This window comes from Gymnoscopelus microlampas (assembly GCF_963454915.1).
Source record: "Gymnoscopelus microlampas genome assembly, chromosome: 22".
Taxonomy (NCBI): domain Eukaryota; kingdom Metazoa; phylum Chordata; class Actinopteri; order Myctophiformes; family Myctophidae; genus Gymnoscopelus; species Gymnoscopelus microlampas.
In genome coordinates, this window is record NC_139959.1 from 27,360,535 (window position 1) to 27,380,915 (window position 20,381).

General features: G+C 40.4%; 1 protein-coding gene across 2 annotated transcripts in view; it reads left to right on the forward strand.

Moving 5' to 3' along the window:
* The first annotated feature begins 4,576 nt into the window (after nt 1-4,576).
* waca (WW domain containing adaptor with coiled-coil a) overlaps nt 4,577-20,381 on the forward strand; it is a 31,295-nt gene continuing 15,490 nt past the window's right edge. For both annotated transcript variants that reach the window (XM_084048341.1, XM_084048342.1), the window contains exons 1-7: nt 4,577-4,710; nt 4,969-4,999; nt 6,824-7,016; nt 10,907-10,998; nt 12,324-12,439; nt 12,565-12,680; nt 16,197-16,451. In XM_084048341.1, coding sequence (XP_083904467.1) covers nt 4,670-4,710; nt 4,969-4,999; nt 6,824-7,016; nt 10,907-10,998; nt 12,324-12,439; nt 12,565-12,680; nt 16,197-16,451 — 844 coding nt within the window. In that variant the 5' untranslated portion in view covers nt 4,577-4,669. The remainder of the gene's footprint in view (nt 4,711-4,968; nt 5,000-6,823; nt 7,017-10,906; nt 10,999-12,323; nt 12,440-12,564; nt 12,681-16,196; nt 16,452-20,381) is intronic.

A 20,381-nucleotide genomic window follows, 5' to 3' on the forward strand; every position in this document is an offset into this window, starting at 1 on the left:
AAATAATTAAAAAAATGTGAAGCAAGGCCAAATAAGCAACTACACTTTAGAAACAAGCGGTAAGCCCCAAAAAAACGCAACCACCAAATATTTATAAGCAACTTTACAGGAAAAGCAAGCCCAACGTCGCTTATAATAAGCGGACATGGCAACCCGGGATGATGTGCCGTGATGTACACGCGTAGGTCCTAGATCTCTTCTCTCATTGGTTCCCATTCTTTGAAGACATTGCTACGGACTACGGTTGAGTTCTGTATTTCTTTTATTCGTTGCTTGAGCTTATCAATCACCCGGTAGCCCCGCCTTCTTCTCCCAAACAAGTAAAGACAATGCCGGCTCTTTGGACAATAACGTAGCCTCAGTGGTGGGAAAAGTATTCAAAAATGTTACTTACGTAAAAGTATCACTACTGCAATGTAGAGATACTCTGTTACAACTAAAAGTCCGGAATTCACTACAAAAGTATTGGTATCAAAATATACTTAAAGTACAAAAGTAAAAGTAGGCTACTCATTATGCAAATTGCAGATTGTCCCATTTCACAAGTTTTCCCAATGTATAAATTGTCAAAAAATCTTTTTTCTATTTTGGCAATAGCAATAGCAGATCTACAAGCATTGTGAGCTTGTCCATCGGCTATTTTCAAATAGCTGAAACCAGCGTACCAACAACAGGGTGAGAATCGATTGCATGAAACAATCACCTGTGCATCCAGTCTCAATGTTGGTAAACAAATTGGTCTATTGTGCATTCACTGCATTGTGTGAAACACAAATGAACACCATGGCAGTTTGTAAAGCTAAAACACTGGATGTACATTACATATTGGATGTGGAAAATAATATAATTCCAATTGACACAAAGCTATAATAACAATTACAATTTTATTTGCAATTTAAATGCTCCTATAATATGAATTTACTCCAAGACACACTTAACTCTGTTCTGAAATTCAAAACAAACGCTACCCTATCCCCAAACACCCAGTAGGCCTCGTTACCTAATTCCCTAACTAATATTTAAACAGTTATAGTGACTTTCCTGGGTAAGGTGGTACTGGTATACATACATACATGCATGTCATGTATTACATTATAAAGTGGTGTAAAGTAACTAAGTATATGTACTCAAGTACTGTACAAGTACAATTTTGAGGTATTTTTTACTTTACTGGAGTATTTCCAATTTGCAGTACTTTTACTTCTACTCCACTACATCTCAGAGGCAAATATTGTACCTTTACTCCACTACAATTATTTGAAAACTTTAGCTACTAGTTACTTTGTAGATTTGGATATTATTACAGAACATATACATTAACCACTTCAGCCGTGTTTGAACTTTGGCTTTTTATACATTTGAAAACTTCTGAAATGGGACATTCTGATCTGCATAATGAGTAATTTCTACTGTTGGTACTTTAAGTAGGCCTATATTTTGATGCCAATACTTTTGTACTTTCACAAGTAGCTACATTTTGAATTCCGGACTTTTACTTGTAATAGAGAGTGTTTCTATATTGCAGTATTGATCCTTTTTTAATGTTTTACTTTTTCCACCACTGTACATTATGTTATGTAATGTATTATGTTCATGATTATGTTATGACAACTGAGTTCCTGACAGGTGTGTTCTTCTGAGGCTTTCACAGTCACAGTTCGGAAAATGCATTCAATACCGCCCCCTGCAGGTCATCTTAGAGTGAGACACCTGTGAGCATGTAGATCGGCTATTTTATTCAAATAGCTAAAGTTTTAATAGGGCTGAAGTGGTTAATGTATGTTTAGTAATAATAATTCAAATCTATAAATGAACTAGTAACCTAACTAAAGTTTTTAAATAATTGTAGTAGAGTAAAAGTACAATATTTGCCTCTGAGATGTAGTGGAGTAGAAGTAAAAGTATTGAAAATTGGAAATACTCCAGTAAGGTAAAAGTACCTCAAAATGGTACTTAAGTAGTACAGTACTTGAGTACATGTATTTAGTTACTTTAGTTTACACACCACTGATGTTATGACAACTGAGTTCCTGACAGGTGAGTTCTGGGCTTTCACAGTCACAGGTCGGAAAATGCATTAATTACCGCCCCCTGCAGGTCATCTTAGAGTAAGACACCTTCTCCTCCTGGCAAAAAAAGTTATTCCTGGCAACAATTTTGAGGATGCACCAGTAGCTTTTTTGTCAATTCTATTGTGATATTTCTTGCATTTAAAATAAATGATGAAAATCCAAAATAATTCTGTTTTTAGACATTTAGTCTGAGGTTTGCACATGGAGTTAAGGCAACAAAATGGTGGTAAGTGTCAACTATGTTATCTTCGACTCTGTTAATAGTTTAATGAGACACATTGAAAAGTTACATGCACCCACTTTACTTCATAGTATCTCTTTGATGATGTCCTCAGAATCATCCCACAACTATCCTCAGTTACGAGATGTCACACAAAGCCTGAAAACCTTGCCCAAATCTTGGCTAATACGTCATGGAAAGATGTGTCATTATGTAATCTGGAGACTCACTTCTTCTCCACCTTAGTCCGTAGCACTTTATCTAGCCTTGACGACCATGCAGTCTTATGCAAAGGATAAAATGTAATTTAGATGGATGGTTATCTAGACAGATGCCAGGTTCATTTGTTGACCTGGTTTCTATAGTTTCAATGTACAGATTTTTTTTTTTTTATATTATACTGGTTTACCTATGATCCATCCTAGATTACTGCAGCACTACACTGTCTCTAAGCATTTGATGTATGTGTTTACCTTGCTTACTTTAAGTCCCTCTGGATAAAGAGTGTCTGCTAAATGCCTAAATTGTAAATTGTAAGATATCATAGACTGGTCACATGTAGTCTGAGATCCACATGGAAGCCATGCCGTTATTAGACTTTTTACAGGGGCCATCTGTAAGTGCTCTTTTAGAGCGGTTTTGAAGAAGAGGATTCACATGTTTTTATAACTGTTGGTAGGGCATTCCACATTTTTGTGGCATAGCAGTAGAACGGATGTAATCCCTTGTTATAGCCAAATCTGGGTTGAACGTGATTTGTGGAGCTCCTGGTGTTGTGATTGTGGACGTCATTGACGTTTTTGAAGTAGTTCGACAGGTACATGGGTGTCTTTGTGGTGTAGTGTATCTTGTAGACCAGGCCCATTGCAAGTTGCTGTATTCTGTCCGTCCTCTACCCTGAGCCATCCCACCCTAGCAAAGTGAGCAGGGTTTAAATGAGTTGTAGATGTAAGGCCAAGCAGTAGCCTGACCAGTTTATTTTGGGATGTCTGAAGCCTTGTTTTTAAGGCCTTTGTGGTGCTATCTATGGTACCATGAGGTGCATGCATAGTCGAAGTGACATTATTGGATGTATTCTTACTGACCGGAGTAAGATCCAGGAGATCCTGTACAAAGATCTTGTTCTTTGGCTGTTTTTTTTTTATTACTTTTGTTGCCATTTTTTCACTGGAAAGAGTTGCCTCTAAAATCCAAGCCACTGAAGCCAGGTATGTAATTTCCTCTTTTCTTGTGATCACAAGACTAAAACAAAAACTTTTCAGATCACTAAAACTAAATGAAAATGTATTCAAAAGACTATGTTATGACTAAACTAAATCAAAATTAGCTGTCACTGTCAGAATTAACACTGATTAGTTGGGCCGAGTGGGGACGCATTTAAAATAACCTACAGCTAGATGGCGCTCTTTCTACTGTAGCGCAGCTCAAACCACACATGAAGTGAAAGCACAGACACAAACCCACAACTAATTTAGATTGCGCTCTTTCTCCATGTATCACAGACCAATAGACGCCTTAACAGACGACGTCACACTGATAAGAACCAGTATGCGTGCAACCAGTATGCGCTAAATGAAACCCATTCTATCAGGTCTCGCTAGGACGCGCCTCACTAGCCAACACACAAGAGGGGGATGGGGTGTGCTGAAACTAGCGCACCCCGAAACAACAGGTTGGAAATTGATTGCGTGAAACAATCACCTGCGCATCCAGTCTCAATGTTAGTAAACAATTAATTGGTTTATACCCGTCTCACTCAAAACCACTCAAACCACTATGAACTGAAAGCACAGACACGATCAGTGGCGGAAAGTAACTAAATCCTAACAAAAAAACTGTTAGGATTTAGAAAAAAAAATTAAGTATCGCCTCGGTTAAAGGGATATTTCACTTTCAAAACAAATGTGGGTCATTTTATCGTCTACTCAGGCTTTTGGGTGCATCCTGGACAGTTTTTAAGTTGCTTGATTCAGTATTTAGTTTTTTATGAATCTATGTTAAAAATGGAGTTTGAAGTTATAATGGGTTTGTATAGGAAGGGGCGTGTCTGATAAAATGCATATCACATATCTACTGAATCAAGCAACTTAAAAACTGTCTGGGGGGCTGACAAAAAAAGCCTGAGTATACGATAAAATGACCAAAAGTTTTTTTGAAAGTGAAATATCTCTTTAAGTACAAAATGTGAGTACCTTTTCCACCACTGCAACCCACAGCTAGATGGCGCTCTTTTCCACTGTAGCTCAAAGCAACAGAAACAAGCCACCACAGCAGCTCGGCTGAAGTAACTGACGGTCTGAGGTCGCTGCTGCTGCATCAACCAGAGAAGTGTCTAGTCTTTCACACCCCCCACTCCAAACACACTAACACGGCATTGATGGTAATGTATGCAAGGAAACAACCGAGACTCGGCGATGGGTAAACACTGCTTTTATATACCTTTTTATTTACTCTACATTTTCCTGTCCTCCTTTCCTTCTTCTCTTCTCTCTCTAGCTGCGCTCTGACAGCCAGGCCGCCATTTTTTATTCTAAACCAAAATAAGTGGCTGTTAGAAAACTTGCACCATTCAGCTTGTTGCGGCCACTTTGAGCTGTTTGTGCAGACGTTGACATTCGGTAGAAACATTTCTCATTCACCTGCTGTTTTTCTGTTTTCTGTTTTGTTTCCCCCCAGGTGTGACCGAAGAGACTCTCAGCCCTATCAGGTACTTGTTAGCTTAGCTTCTTGCTAGCGATGCTAGCGACAAAATAAGATTAGAATGCAGCGTTGCCATGTCCGCTTATTATAAGCGACTCGGGACTTCTTTTTCTGTGAAGTTGCTTGTAAACATGGGTTGCGTTTTTGCGGGGGGGCTTATTTCTAAAGTTTAGTTGCTTATTTGGGCTTGCTTCCTAAAAAAAAAAAAAGTAAACCAGTGGTTCTCACATATTTGCATGTCATGGACCCCCAAATGATTATGCATTTGTCCCTAACCCCTATCTGAAAATATTTTGTGCCAGGGACCCCCAGGGTAACAGGATAGGTGAGTGGGCACTAGATACAACTAGGCACCTCGATATTGGCCGTTTTGTCCAAAACGTTAAGAATGTAATATTTAAAAAAAATAGTCCAAAGTATACATGATTAGATCATGCTTAAACATTCGACAATCAAGCTGTAATATTTCTACAAGACCTGTATATCCAGTCATTTTGGGACCTCAACAAGACATTTCAGGATAAAATAAGTCTTATAATGTACCGTGCATGTTTACATCATGTATAATTAATATTACTTAAGACCTTTTTTTGTTTTCACATTTTGGACAAAATAGACAATTTTACATCGAGGTGCCCAGATGTCCCTAGTGCCACCTATCATGTACCCGGCCCATAGTCGCTTCTTTTGGGCTTGTTTTCGTATACCTGGTTGCTTGTTTCTCTCACAAAACCTGGCAACACAGATTAAAATGGACACTCCGGTAGGCTCGGGCTTCCACAGAGCCCAACAGGCCCCATCCAGTGCGCAAAATAACACCAAAAGTAGGGGTTGTTGGCGTTGGAATTTGACCACCAAACTCTGCCAAATGTTAAGTTTCAGAAACGTGTGGTTAAGAAATACGCTGAGAAATCAACTTTAAGCGTCGAATCCGACGTTTCTTTTTAGGATTGACTTTTATCAGAGCTCCTCTTGGCTAATGGTAGCCTACTACTGGGTTAGCCAGTCTGATAAGGCCTGTCCGCAATGTAACAGCATTGTGTTTATATACTCAAAACCTCCCTAAAAGGAGTAGTTCACCCCAAAAATGACTTATTTTCTATAGAGTCTCCTACTGACCGATGATGACACGGTCATAAAATTATTGGTTTAGGAATGTGACAACAAAAACAAAAACGTCTCCATGAATTCAAGGCTTCATGGGGTGTGTAATTGATAGAAAATAAGTATTTTTTTGGGTGAACTTGCTAATTCTACACCACAAATCCGCAATTCTAATAACTGGAATTGATTTGCTGACCTAAATACTTCGGTAGATATATGGCTAAGATGAGCGAAAACAACAACTTGACGTTTGCTTGATTGATTGAATACTTTAACAGTCTGCAAAAAAAAAAGCACAGACAGTTCAATTCAAAAGGAATTAAACCCAAGATAGCACTATGGCTTGTTTCCATTAGGGTCCTCTGTATTCAATTTATCGAAACATTTAATGACAAACAGTACGGGTCATGTGTAATAAGGAGCAGCATTGACTTGCCCCACATCTGATGAGCAGTAATACTCTCTAACAATAATGTACACCTATGTTGCAGTATGTATATTTTGACAGCTGCTAGGCTATAATCAGGTTTACACAAACACATGTAATGCTATACACAAGGATCACTACTCCAAATCCATAGTTAAAATTGAGCATTGATGTGTAAGACAACTTTGACACGGCAGTTGTATAGTTACACTCGACACCCATCACATTGTCTTGATCAGAACAATATTGTATAGGTAGTTCAAATGTGTAATTCAGCATCATTGATATGTGTTTTTACAGACTCTCAAATACTCATCCAAGAGCCATCCAGGAGGAGACCACCGCCATGAGAAGATGCGAGACTCCTCCGATGCCACTCCACCCTGCAAAGTGCTCAGGCGGTCTGACAGCCCCGAAAACAAACACATTGACACCACAGGCCACAGTAGAGCGAAGGCTGTCCACACACACCGGGCCAGGGACAGGGAAGGAGGTGAGATGCCTACCGATCACTGAGAGTCTGTGTTTAGAATGGGACTACTGATTGTTTATACTGTTTGCTAAACAGATGAAAGGTTCCTTTTTCCTAACAGTTGAATTACATTTAACTTTAACTTGAGCTGAATCAAATGCTCTACGATTATTCATTGTCTGCAAGCGATAATATTTATCCTTGCTTTTATTTGCATTTCAGATGTAGAACAAAGTAAGGTGTAGAAATAATGGAAAAGAAACGTAACATGTGATTTTATTGAATCACCCAATGACATGGGTGCATCGATCTGGCCTAAGTCTGCTTGCCTATCTGAAATAAACTATAGTGAATGCTTTTCTCTGAAATGGTTTGGTTTTGGCTGCAACAATTGAATAAGGTCTACACATAATTTAATGTCTGAACAGCTTCATATGGATAGAATGCCTTCTGTCAGCGGTGGAGGGAATCCACTGTTTGATTTAGGCTTATCTGGGTTTGTTTTACTGTATGCATGTATATCACCATTGTTTTCAAGTGCTAGAATGTATTAATTTAACCAAGCAGAGGGTATTATTGTCAGATAACACGAACATGAGATCAAAATAGTCCAATATTTCTCGTCAAATCTAATACGCCATTTATCAGTTTGGTGCATTGTTCAGTAGGATAAAATGTGTTGAATTCTGAAACACTGCAGTGGAAAGGTAGTTTGTTGTCTTGCAGTAGTTTTAGTTGTACAATTGTAATTAATTGTTCAAATTAATTGGAGAGAATAGGTTTTTAACCATTTGACATTTTTCACAAATGCAAAGTGGAATGTATTGCTTGAGGTAGCCTGTCATTCATCTCGTTTTGAGCCATGCACAGTGTGTACATTTTTGGCATGCTGGTTTTAAATTGTTGACCAGTGTGTATCCTGCTCAGAGCAGATATGATGTGTAGGTACACATCATTTGAGGCAAGACAACAAAGTTAAAACTGCACAGCAGCAGCGCTCATCAGTGTCAGGTTTAGAGTTGTTTCAGTTGCTGATTATGGAAATGTCTGTGAAGATGAAGATATATAGTCTTGGCATGCACTTGCCAGAAACTCTTAAGATATGACAAGTTATGCCACTTACACCAGTGGAGTAAGTTGCAAAGTTAAACCAGGTGAAAGGTAGCGTTCACATTTTCACATCACTAACCATCATAATGAGCAGCAATATCTGTCACTTACTCTTACTGTCCTACAGTCATATTAGTAAGACAAGCTGCAGTGATGGAAGGAGGTGACATGTCAGGTTAAATGACTGGGAATTGGACTCTCGCTAGCTAATGTCACAGCAAGACTGATAACATTAGGACACAGACTTCAGAATGTACCTTTTTAAAACAAAAGCCCTCAGAATTTATGCAAAAATCACATATTCTCTGCAAGAGCATTTACTATTTGACTGCCCAATGTAGTAATTTCATCCCTACGATATTCTATAAGTCTTTCTTTTTTGCAGACTAAATGTAGCAACTTAAAAGAGACAAGTGCTACCCTTGAGTCTAGCATCTTCCATCAAATTTGGTAATGTAATTTTCATGGCTTTTCAAAGTGCCTTTGATGAGCTCTGATCTTTTAGTCCTGAGTAAAGAGCAGGAGTTTTCACAAAGTTAGAACCAACATTGCAGAGACGGTGTCGGTGATTTTGCCCAGAGATAGAAGTAGTTTTAAGCCCATTTTACAAAGAGTCTTAAAGGCGAGAATGCCGTTATTCTGCTTCGCCGTTATCTACAAAAGGTACAGACATGGAATGGATTTAGTATTGTTGTGCAGCCTTTGAACTGCTTCCGAATTGACTGATTTGTTTTTTTATTGACTACCTTATTAACAAGATTGTTAACCGTACAAGTAGTACAGTCAAAGAAAGGATAACACAAAAATCCCCAGGGGGCTTTGTGTAACACAGCTGCCAGGGCGTGACGGGTGTGACAAAGATTCACACACCTTTCTGCCTCAAACCGCTCCGTGCTTTTATCAGTTTCTCCTCCAACATATAAACACGCTGCTGTTTTCACCACCTGAACCGTTGACATTAATGACAAGTATTTTCAAAGGAAAAATACAAAGCTTTGATTTAGTGAGACGTGAGTCAGTCCTGACCCTACTTACAGTGACAACAGATTTAAATCAATTATCAATCTTTGATCCTGTATTTTCTGAAAAAATATGTAGGCTGCGATCAATTAGTCTTCCGACAGCTGTTATCTCAATTTGTGTGCATGTGGAGGAGAGGGAGCTAGATAAAGCAAACGAGAGAGAGGAGAATTATGTTATAAAGTTAGTTTTGTAACTTTAAAACGAAATTGTTATGACTGATAGACTATTTATGTTTGGAAGACAACTAGAAGGAAATCATTACTTACAGACAGTTTACATAAGACCAGACAGAAAATTCAGACAGTTTAATTGCTGCTTAATTCGGAATAAAACCAAATTAGCTGTTAACATTGGGGTGTGCTGAAACCCTTTGCATTCACTGTTGTCAGACAAGTGCTTTCTGTTATTTCCAAATCTCCACAAATGAGATTATTCACAAACTGTAAATGACTCAACATTCACTGAATATACTTTGGTCCACTTCTTTAGTGTGGTTTATTTGGTTTTTCACCAAATATATCCCATATGCAGGAATAACCATGTACTGTAGTAAGGTCCCTCTCTGCCACCCTTAACCTTAACTCGAGCTAGCGTCGTTGCTACATTCATCTTGCTTGCTTTGTCATAGAATGCCTTGTCACAAGAGGGTACAGCCTTCTTCAGTCCCTGCTTCTGTCATATGGGGTCTCTTACCATTGATTCTACAGCTCTAGCTATAGATACAATAAAATCAATTATGTAGCACTTGAATCAAATGGTACTACTCATGCAGATCTGTGACTATTGGATGAGATTCCAATCCCAACAATTCCAGCATCTATCTTGCCAACTCATAACTGACTGTTTTAAGCATGACTGGTCCGGTAGTACGACAATCAAGAAGGCATCCCAGATTTGGACTTTAAACACTCAACTAGACACTGGTGGCAACCCCTAGCCGTTGTTTCTAAAACTGGGTGGAAACAATTAAGAGATTGCATTGGTTCTGCATGTGGACTTTCATATTGGGACTGAGATATAATTTGTTTCAGTTACTTGTAGGTTTGTTAGCGGCCTTCCTTGCTGCTGCTATAGCAACTACATTGAATTTAGATGTCTCCAGCCGTATTGGTAGTCGCCAGTCAGAGATCTCATTGTTTGGCAATGCGAGACTAGTGATACTCTGACGTGTTGTTCTTTTTATACTACTGGTTATAGCAACCGCAATTTTCAGTGTGTACAATAGAAAGGGTGGATTTTGATTGTGTGTTGATGACACTTCTCTCAGCATACCAGTTGTCTAATTCGCTCCAAACGTGGCACAAATATTTGTCATGTTGTCTGCTCTTTAACCAAGTACTTTTCTTAGAAATGGTATAGTTTACATTAATATTTAATTTTTAATTACGGGTATTACACCCCTAATTAGTACAGTTTAAAAGTAGTACCCACAATAGATGGTTTCCTGACATGTTAACGTCATTTGTAATGTGGACTAATTTATCAAGTGCAACATCTTGGCTCATTTTTCGAGGTTAATGATCAGTATCACTGTATTGTCTATGTGTAAGTTTCCTGTGAGTATCGGTTTATAGACACACCACAGATGGCTATTTTGCTGCAAATGAATGTCTGAATGTGGAATAAGAGCATTTGCGATCGTTCTCCTGTATGGTGCATAATTGAGAATATGAAGCATGTTTATTTTTTACTGTGATGTCCTTGAATCTGATGCTCATGCTGTTGGCTGAAACTAATAGCTATGTTTTGCTTTTTTCCTTATTTGTGCTGTCTTGCAGGGACCAGTTTTTCTCCACAAGAAAACTCTCACAACCACAGTTCCCTTCATAGCTCCAACTCACATTCTAACCCCAGCAAGACATCTAACACAGTAAGTGTACGAGTCTCATATGTGTTTCGTGTGAAGTGTGGCTTGGGGCTGACGTGTGTACTGTATGCACTCAATGTATGTATGATTCGCAAACTCCCCGGGTAGTTAGGGAAGTTGAAGAAAAGCTGACACTAACCAGGATTTTGGCAGCTTGTAGATCTGCCATTTTCAACGAATGTTAGGGTCCCTATCCCAGAATAGGGACGATAGGGCTCATATGGTTAACCACAACCCCAATCCTAACGTTAACCCAAACCCCAACCTGTTCTGATTGATTAATTACATTAAAAAGCATGTTTATTATAATCAAAAACAAATGTTTGTCTTGTGGAATTCCGATTTGTCCTTATTGTCAGCTTCTCAAATTCCCCAACCCACCAGGACGTTTTTGACTCACTATTGAGTCCCTGGTTCCTCAAATTCACTGTGATGTACTGTATACATCACAGTGAGTCTGTGGAGGACACACCGAATCTCTGTTTTTGACGGGGGGTGCAGGCATCGGCTTCCCTGAATGGTGAATGGCCACCCTGACCCATCGTCTTCACGGATTGGCAGATCATTAGAATATGAACACAGATATAGCTGGTGTATATTAACTGCCGGATTAAGGTCTGATCAATGAAACTGATCTCAAAGATGTAGTATTAAACTATCAATCTATTGATGTTGGTGTGCACTGTTTGTCAAACTGAAATGTTCTTTGCTGTGTTGTTGACAAATACACTGCTGAGTCCTGCTGCATGTTCCCTCAAACCGAACATATTTCTCAGTGATGCCTCCTTAACTTTGTCATATTTCATCCAGTGTAATCACTGAGCTGGCGTACATTTTGGTAACCTTGAAAAGCCATTCCAGACACCGGTCGATAGGGCTATTCCTTCACTCAGAAAGCTTCTATGATAACGGCAAAGCATCAGGGGCAGATGTATAGCTAGCTTCCCTGACACAGATATTGTCTGTACGTCTTACATTGCAGACTGTTGCATCAGAAATAATACCTCATGCATTCTTTTTCTCTGCAGCCCCCTTTTTCATACTCACCTTGACTGTTGCATCGAGTTGCTCTCATTTTCCACACTGTAGGGCTGCATGATTTTGACCAAATAGCAAATCTTATTTCAATATGTTTTTGCTATTAATATGAACAGATGTTTTTGCTTCTGTACAAAATAAATGAATATTTGTATGTGCAAACAAGTTTTGTTGAAATCGTTTTTTAAGAGAAAATTAGTGTGTCGCCTATGGAGAATTTGCAGAAGTATTTGCTTTAATTTTAATGTCCATGTGGTTCATTTCTGAATATTTTATCCTTTTCTCCTCAGGCCCATGAGCCAGGGGATGACTGGTCAGAACACATCAGCTCTTCTGGGAAAAAGTACTATTACAATTGCAGGACAGAGGTCTCCCAGTGGGAGAAACCCAAAGAGTGGCTGGATCGGTAACCAATTTACTTTTACTCAAAGCCTTGATGGATGTAAACCGAATGGCATCTGTATTGTTTGCGTTGATTTAAAAACACATGGCAGAAATTATTACCCAATTTGATGTTCTTTTATCCCACAGAGAGCACAGACAGAAAGAGACCACTAAGGCCGCCATCGTGAACAGTTTTCCCAAAGACAGGGACTACAGAAGGGAAGCCATGCAAGCGTCGGCAGCCACTGGCTTTACTGCTGCTAGTAAGTGTACCGTAACATACTAGACGACAATGGTTGGGACACTACTCTTGACTGCCCACACTATACAATATCAGATACTCCTTGTCTGTACTGTAGATGTTTGGCTCTCTACTGAAGATGTTTGGCTAAGGCCAGACCTTGTTACAATTGTGAATGGGGATTCAGCATGTTTAACCTTGGGCAGAACTACAAATTTGCCTGAACAATCTGTTATCTGAAGCCTTGTGGTCTCCGGTTAGTCTGTGATGACTCTTGTTAAGCTGATCTGTTGCTGATGTATGCTAAAGAGCTGCTTACCAAAAGACTGACTAAAACTGTGTCTGGATGAAACCTGGTGTTGTGCAAGGGAAGTGCTGTGAATTTGCCATCCAGCTAGCACCGGGCTCCAGAGTGCGACCATTTTGGTTGTGCATGTGCCCATAAATCTACTAACGTTTTAATAAATGTAATACTGAACCAAACCAGTAATGCCAACCGCCGTGTTGACACTGTTGCACCGAAAGTGGTGACCCCACCTATCACAAAAACGTATCAAACTGCACCTCTTAAAAATTCAATACATCATGCAACACTACTCATGAGTAACAACACACACACAGGCAAGACAGGAGGAATGAATGAAGGTGACTGCAACATCTTGCTCCCCACTTGTTGGCTCTGGCTAGTAGCTGGCACTGTGCATTTGCTGCAGATTGTGTGTGACGTGTCTGTCACTGCACGTCTCCTCTTCACCCTCTGAGGAGGAGAGAAGGGCCATTGTGCAACTGAAAATCATTGCTGTAAATTGAATTGAACAGATCCTAGATTTAGTTCTCGTTTTCTTTAAGACTAATAAATATGAATCTACCCCCTCAACAACATTTAGTCAGTAGTTGTACGTGGTGTCTTTTTATTTTATTTCCTATAGCTAACATGCTACAGTGTATTCCACTAGTCTATATGATGTCCAGCAGGGTGGACATGGTAGTCAATAATTGTATTATTCTAATCTTTAACTCATTGACTGCCAGAATTATTTCAGATTTTTTGCAGTCTTCTGCCAGAGATTTTTCATTGGAAAAAAAAAGTACTCAGGAGCCGAGATACAACATTTTTAAGTTTTAAGTTAACAAGGAAGTGGATGAGAGTAAAGATCTTCGAAAATTCATATCTCCTTGGTCTTTGGGTAAAATTGAAAAAAGAAAAAAAAAAAATCTTTTTTTTTTTGAAAATTTATTTTTTTGCTAAAATCGATCTTGGCAGGCAAGTGATGAAACGGTAATATCGAGTTAACTCGATCTAGGCAGTCAATGTGTTAAGCAGCTTCATGAAAGGCCTCCTCAGTAATGTAACTATTAGGGCAAATACAGTAGTATTGAGCAAGTCATGTCAAGCCCCATCTACATTTCATTTCTGATTATTCTGTTTGTTGTAAACGCCAAATCAGTTGACCAGAAATGAAGACCAAAATGATTAGACCTGCCATATTGCATGAATGTTTCTTTGAACTTCACTGAGGCCAAGTATGACTGATGTGAAAAGCACACATATAGTTACAATTACTTGTGCAAGTACTGCATGTACTGTAGGGCTGTTGAAACGAATTTCGGTAGTCGGATATAATTAGAATTTGATTATTTATTTTTTCCTCCATAAATGCACTGAGTAATGAATCTAAAGATGCCTCGCGTCTTGAATTACCGATGTGAAAGCAAATGGTTTTATCATGTATCAACATAAAGTTTGTGTGCATCATGTACTGCACACTAGCAAGTTAATATAAACGTTGGTGCCACCCAATGTGTCTGTGTTGTGCACACACTGCACTGCCGCGTGCCTGTGTGTGACACTGTGCTAGTGATGCGCGGGTCAGGCTTTTTAAGAGGGGGAGAGAGAGCGAAAAGATGGTGCGCTGGTTTAGCGCAGCAGGCAAGACTCCTCCCTTTCCCCCATAAACTTCACTTGAAACGCTACAAAGTGGACCAGTGGCTATCGGCAGTATTGGTGGATGGCGAGCCCGCTCTCGTAAGGAAACGTACAATGGGTAGAGCTGCTAATGCGGAACTGTGGATGGATCTCGCTATATTACGGTAACACCCATCTAAAAATAGCTACTACACACCCACGCAAGTGAGCAGTTTAAAGTGGGTAAAGCACAGCTGCTTACAAAGTGACGCACACTAGCAGAAGTTTATCACCTCACCTGCCTTATGACAATTAGTTACTGCGTACTGTGCTTGGAGGTTCCGACACACAAAAGCTTAAAACCAGTGAAAATGAAGAGGTATTAACATTCACCAAACATCCGAATCGAGTTTATTCAATTCAACATAAGAGGACGCACTGCAACAAACTGTATTAGTTAAGATTTGTAATTCATATAATTTGGCTACAATATTAGGCTACAACTTCTTTACCCACTTTCTCACATGCGTGGGTATACTAGTAGCTACTTTTAGACGGTTGTTAGTTACTGTGCTATCATCGCAATATCCATCCACCTTTCTGACCGAAGCCCGTAGCCTATGTTTCCTAACGAGAATGGGCTCTCCAGCCACTGTCCCAAGCGCTGAAAGCCACAAGTCCACGTTGTAGCGACGGACAGAGTAAACGATGTTTGCCGTTGTCATAATTATGAAAGTTTATTAAACTTAACTTTCAAGTGAAGTTTTTTTTGGGGAAAGGGAGGGAGGAGTATTTGAATTCCTAAAATGATAAAGCTCCTCAGTTCCTCAGCATACAGCACAGAGTAGACAGTGGTACATCCGGCTTTGTCGAGCGACTATGTGAACACAATTGGCCCGTGTTTGGGGGAGGGAAGCCGGGCGGGTGGGGTGATATTGGTCATTGCATGTACTCCTACGGGCTCGGGCGGCACCTGTCAGCAGAGAGTGTTGGGCGGGAGGAGTAGGACGGAGGCTCTACGTCCTCACGGTGAGGGCTCCTCACTGGCAGGTGAGTCAGTAGGATGCAACAGCAGTGACAACACAAATGAGTGTGGGGAGGAATTAATTTGAATAGCGACTACATTTGGGAGAAAAGGGGGTGAAACATTATTGGCTACTCTAAATTGAATTTAGTAGACTAGACAGACAAATGAGTTTGAAAATGACAATCAACTCTCATACGCCGATCAGTGTGTTATACGTTGTAGTCGGTGTCGCGTGGCAAAAACTGGTCTACAAGCTAACAACACATCATGTTGGTAGGCGTTAACTTAACTTGTACTAGATCTGTTCTTTTCAGTGATCGTGGGGGGGTGAAGTTAAATGCTTCCTCCTTTAGGAATGATCGTTCAGTCCTACAGTGCCAGTCACACGTTGTCAAGCGTCTATACCAGGGGTTCTGTTTTTTTATACCACAACTTTATTTTTGGGCGACCACATCACCCCGGTACGATACAACTGCAGTGACGACACAAAGATGTGTGGGGAGGAATCAATTGGTATAAAGAGTAAATTGGGGGTGAAAAGGGGTAAAAAGCAAAGAAATTGTAGTAATGTTGAACTAACCTGTGTGTCTGTGCTGACTTCACAGAGACGGCCCAGGTGGAGAAGCCCACAGCAGCCCTCTCCAGCCAGTCTCATTCGTCATCCTCGGGCTCAGGCAGCCTGAACCCATCGTCGGGGACTCCGGGCTCCTCAGCCTCCACGGTGCCCGTCTCTCCGGTCCTCCATTCCCCTGCCCCTACACTTCTCCAGGACCCCACCCTGCTTCGACAGCTCCTCCCTGCACTTCAGACCGCTCTGCAACTCAACAACGCCAGTGTGGACATGGCGAAGATCAATGAAGGTGAGGACCACACATCTACATGTTGACTTATTTACCCGTGGCACTAGGGTGTCAGTGTGTTGTTTCTTGAAGTTGAATCTTCTTGGATCTCCACAGGTGCTATGGGCTAGTGGAACTGAAATGTTTTGTCTTGGATCAGCATAATGACTATTTTACAGTAGAACTCATTTGTCTAGATTGTAAATCAAGCTTTACTGTACAAATGTTGGGGTGGCAGACGCTGCCATACTTCTAACAATGTGCAACATAGTGGTGGTAGATCTTGTATAACTGAATGTGGATTAACTGAAGCACATACTATCGAAGGGGATTTAACACAGACAGATAGTGGCACTAGTTAGCTTAGCATTGCTAGCAGTTTGCTAATCACAGTTCAAAAATACTAGGCGATAATGTGTCCACATCTCTGCATCTGCATGCTGTTGCTCTCAGTGTTATTATTGATCATATCATTAATTGACAGCCCACCCACTAGTATTGAGTGTCGTTGGGACAGTCTGGACTTACTGGCTAGCCTAGCAGATGGAGCTGAGCCCTCATGGGCCAGTTCATATTTTTGGCCCAGAGTCACTACATGCATACTGCATGTTGCTCACAACGTTTCATTTTTACCTTTTTGTCTTCCTTGACCCCAAGCTTCCCTATTACGGCTGCATGATTCTTGCTAAAATGTAAATGTCTATCAAACGTTTGAGGCTTAAGGACTGTTGGAGAAAAAAGAAGCAGAACTGCAAGCTCACAATGTGTCGTAACACATTGTGAACTTGTAGATCTGCTATTTTCGACAAGCATCACCATATGACAGAGTATACATCATGCTTTATTCAGTTCTGTCGACTGTTTGAAATGGAGTGTACAGAGCAGGCCAAATGCAACACTAGTTGCCAGAGGATAGTGTTAGAGTAGTGTTTGTCTAGCATCTTATCATCTTAACCAATCATTTTGAATGGTGTTGATGTGATAGGTGATGGCTTTTGTAATCTCTTTGTACCTTTTGAGAACTTGACAAATGTGGTGATGCAATGTATAACATTTCTGTTATTGAGGGTATGCGTGGGCCGGGGTATGTGATGTTTTTAAGAAAGAAATATGAATTCAATTGGTTCCAACATTGGCTTCCAGTTGAATTATTGAACATCACCTAAACACAATAATAATAATTAGGCCTGCCATTCAGGATGTAAAATAAAAAAATGGAAAGACACATGAAAATAAACATCACTGCACAAGCAAGCAGCCAAGCGCTCACTCCCAACAAGTGTGCAGGGTACAGAGAGCAGCTCTTGTGATCGAGGCTAGGCCAGGAATGTGATCCTAACTTATTGAATTTCCAATGTCTTATTTCACAAGGCTTTTGATATGTGATAATACCTGGTAGAGCAACATCTGAAAAGTATGTGCGCACTGACGGGGTAGCAGAGGGGCTCAATGTGAGAGTAGTCTTGAGAGTAGCCTGATTTATACTTTGTCATATGACTGTGTTGCCCGTGCTGATAATAGCCGATTCACAAGCTTGTTTGTGAGCATACATGTAAGTGGCTGCATAGGGGATGTTTTGGTTGCATAGGGGACGTTTTGGTGCGTTCTGTGCGTTTTTATTTTCACTCTGTTGTCAGTTGAAGGAACTCGCCATGTTACGCTGTCATTGATTGGATTGTGCAATTGCTGACCAGAAATTATCAGAATTCCCAATCTCATATATAGATTTTTTAAAATCGACCCATTCCTATTGCCTGTCTGATCGATTGGGCATCCCTAATTACTAATGATATTGGAGTTTATTGGTCATGTTTTGGGGTTGTTGTGTGCTTCCTGGTGTTGCTGTTATGATGCCATAACGGCACCATAGGTCGAAAGGTGCTCCATGGCTAGATAAAGAACTCCTTGACTTAATGACTTAATTTGTGGGATAATGCAAAGTAAACAGCAAATAAACTATGTTTGAAGATGTATAGACAAATCTGCTGTCAATTAAGGAACAATTAAACATGGGGGTTGTACATCTGTATTGTATGTGCTTTGTTCAGGACCCTAGGAAGACCAGAGGCTCATTCATGTGTCTCTAATGGGGATCCTTTAACACAGCTTTTCCCAACCGCCGTTAAAGATGCCTTGGTGTTCTGTTGAAAATTTCGAATGAAAAATAAAATAAATCTATTACCCCCAAAAGAAATTCAACTACCCCTAGCTGCCTAACAGTATGGCCAACGGAAATGGCAGTGAATGTGTTGGATGAAGCTCAAAGTGAACTTATACTCGGGTATTAGTTTGTCGCCGTCCGACCTTCCTAGCCCGTGTTATCAAAGAAAAACAGGCGATAATGGCCAAAACTCAATCGAAAATCGGCGAAAGTGACCGTTTTCAAGATGTTTTGGCGACTACCTCTGGAACAGAAGGTCCAATCTGCTCAGCTCGAAGCTTGTTGGATGCGTGGCTTTGAGGAGATGAGTAATGGTACTGTATGTTTTGCTTCACATTGTGTAAGTGTGATTGACGTTGTAACTGGGGTTGTTCATGAGTTAGCATGACGTCAATGAACTTGTCATCATCAGCCCTATTTCGCTATGGTCTTCAGTTTAGTCGTGCAGCCCTATTCCTTGTGTTCTTCAGTTTCGTTGTCGTATGTTCAGATTTGCCATGCCTGTGTCTCAGATGTTGTGATGAAGCAGCCTGGTGCTGCATTTGTCCGTTTTGCTCTGTAGTGCTCCAAGGCCACTCTTTTCAAAGGAGCCATGCAACACAAGCATTTCCCTGTGCCGTGGCCGCTGCAGCTCTACTTCAATATGCACCAGTAGCAGACCAAGCGGAAAACTCGACGTGTGTGTGTGTGTGTGTGTGTGTGTGTTTTCATGTCAGTCTAATGGCTTGCTTTGTGATCTATGGCTAGGAGTGGTTCACCTCTTCAGTCCCTTCAGAGGGTGAGAGGATAATAACTTATTGGCTTCACTTCAGAGGGTTTGGAGCTATGAATATGACTTTGCGGTTTGTAGCAGGCATTATTTCAAGCCATTTTGAAATAATTTTTCTTGGTTTTAATTTCCCGACTTGCATCCACTCCTTTTCAGTTCAGTTTTGATTTGGGAAAATATTTTGTTCTAATTGATGCATTTTGTGAAACTTAAGTTTCTGTTCCTCAGTGAAGTTGACAGAGCACCTATGCTGGCAGCTGAGGTATAGTGGTTGTGTAAAGATGTGGGTCAGTGTTTCTCTGCTGAGGCTGCCGGTATTTTCCAGAGACTTTTCCTTAAGCTCCACACTGATTTAATTAGAATTACTATCAGATAGGCTTGTTGGATAGACAGTTTTGCCAAAATCTATGTCACGTTACCGCCGATTATGTTATGCTACCGAATGCACATTTATTGCACAAAATATTTTTATTTAATGCACATTTATTTCATATGTATTGTGGTCTATATTCAGTTGCTGTGCTGGTAGTGTTTTTTTTCTCTTCATTCCTCATTGGCTTTACTTTAAGCTTGCACGTAAGACCTCTGGTCGTGGAATATAATTAGCGTCGCTAACTTACAGTAGACACAGACACACGCGACTCTTCACCCTCTGGCTAGATTCAGAGCTGCGCTACTGAATCTGTAGGGAGCCCCATTAAACAAGTGGGCTTATAACCAAAACAATGTTCTTTAGGAGAAATGGTTTTCTTATTCCGTGGAGAAATATTGTTCGTGTTATGTGTAGTATTGTTAAAACATAGGCACACGGCACCACCAGAAGTGGAGGGCTGAGGGCAGACCAAAACGCCGGTTTCCAGTCAGCGTCGGTCTATTTAATCACTCCCCCCAGAGTCAAATGCAAAAGTGAAAAACGCTGGGGGCGCTGTTTTTCCTTTTATTTGATGATGGGTTCCCAGATTGCCCACCGGCAAGCATTTAAAGCATTTGAATTAACACCTAAGTTTTTCTCGCAAGGGAA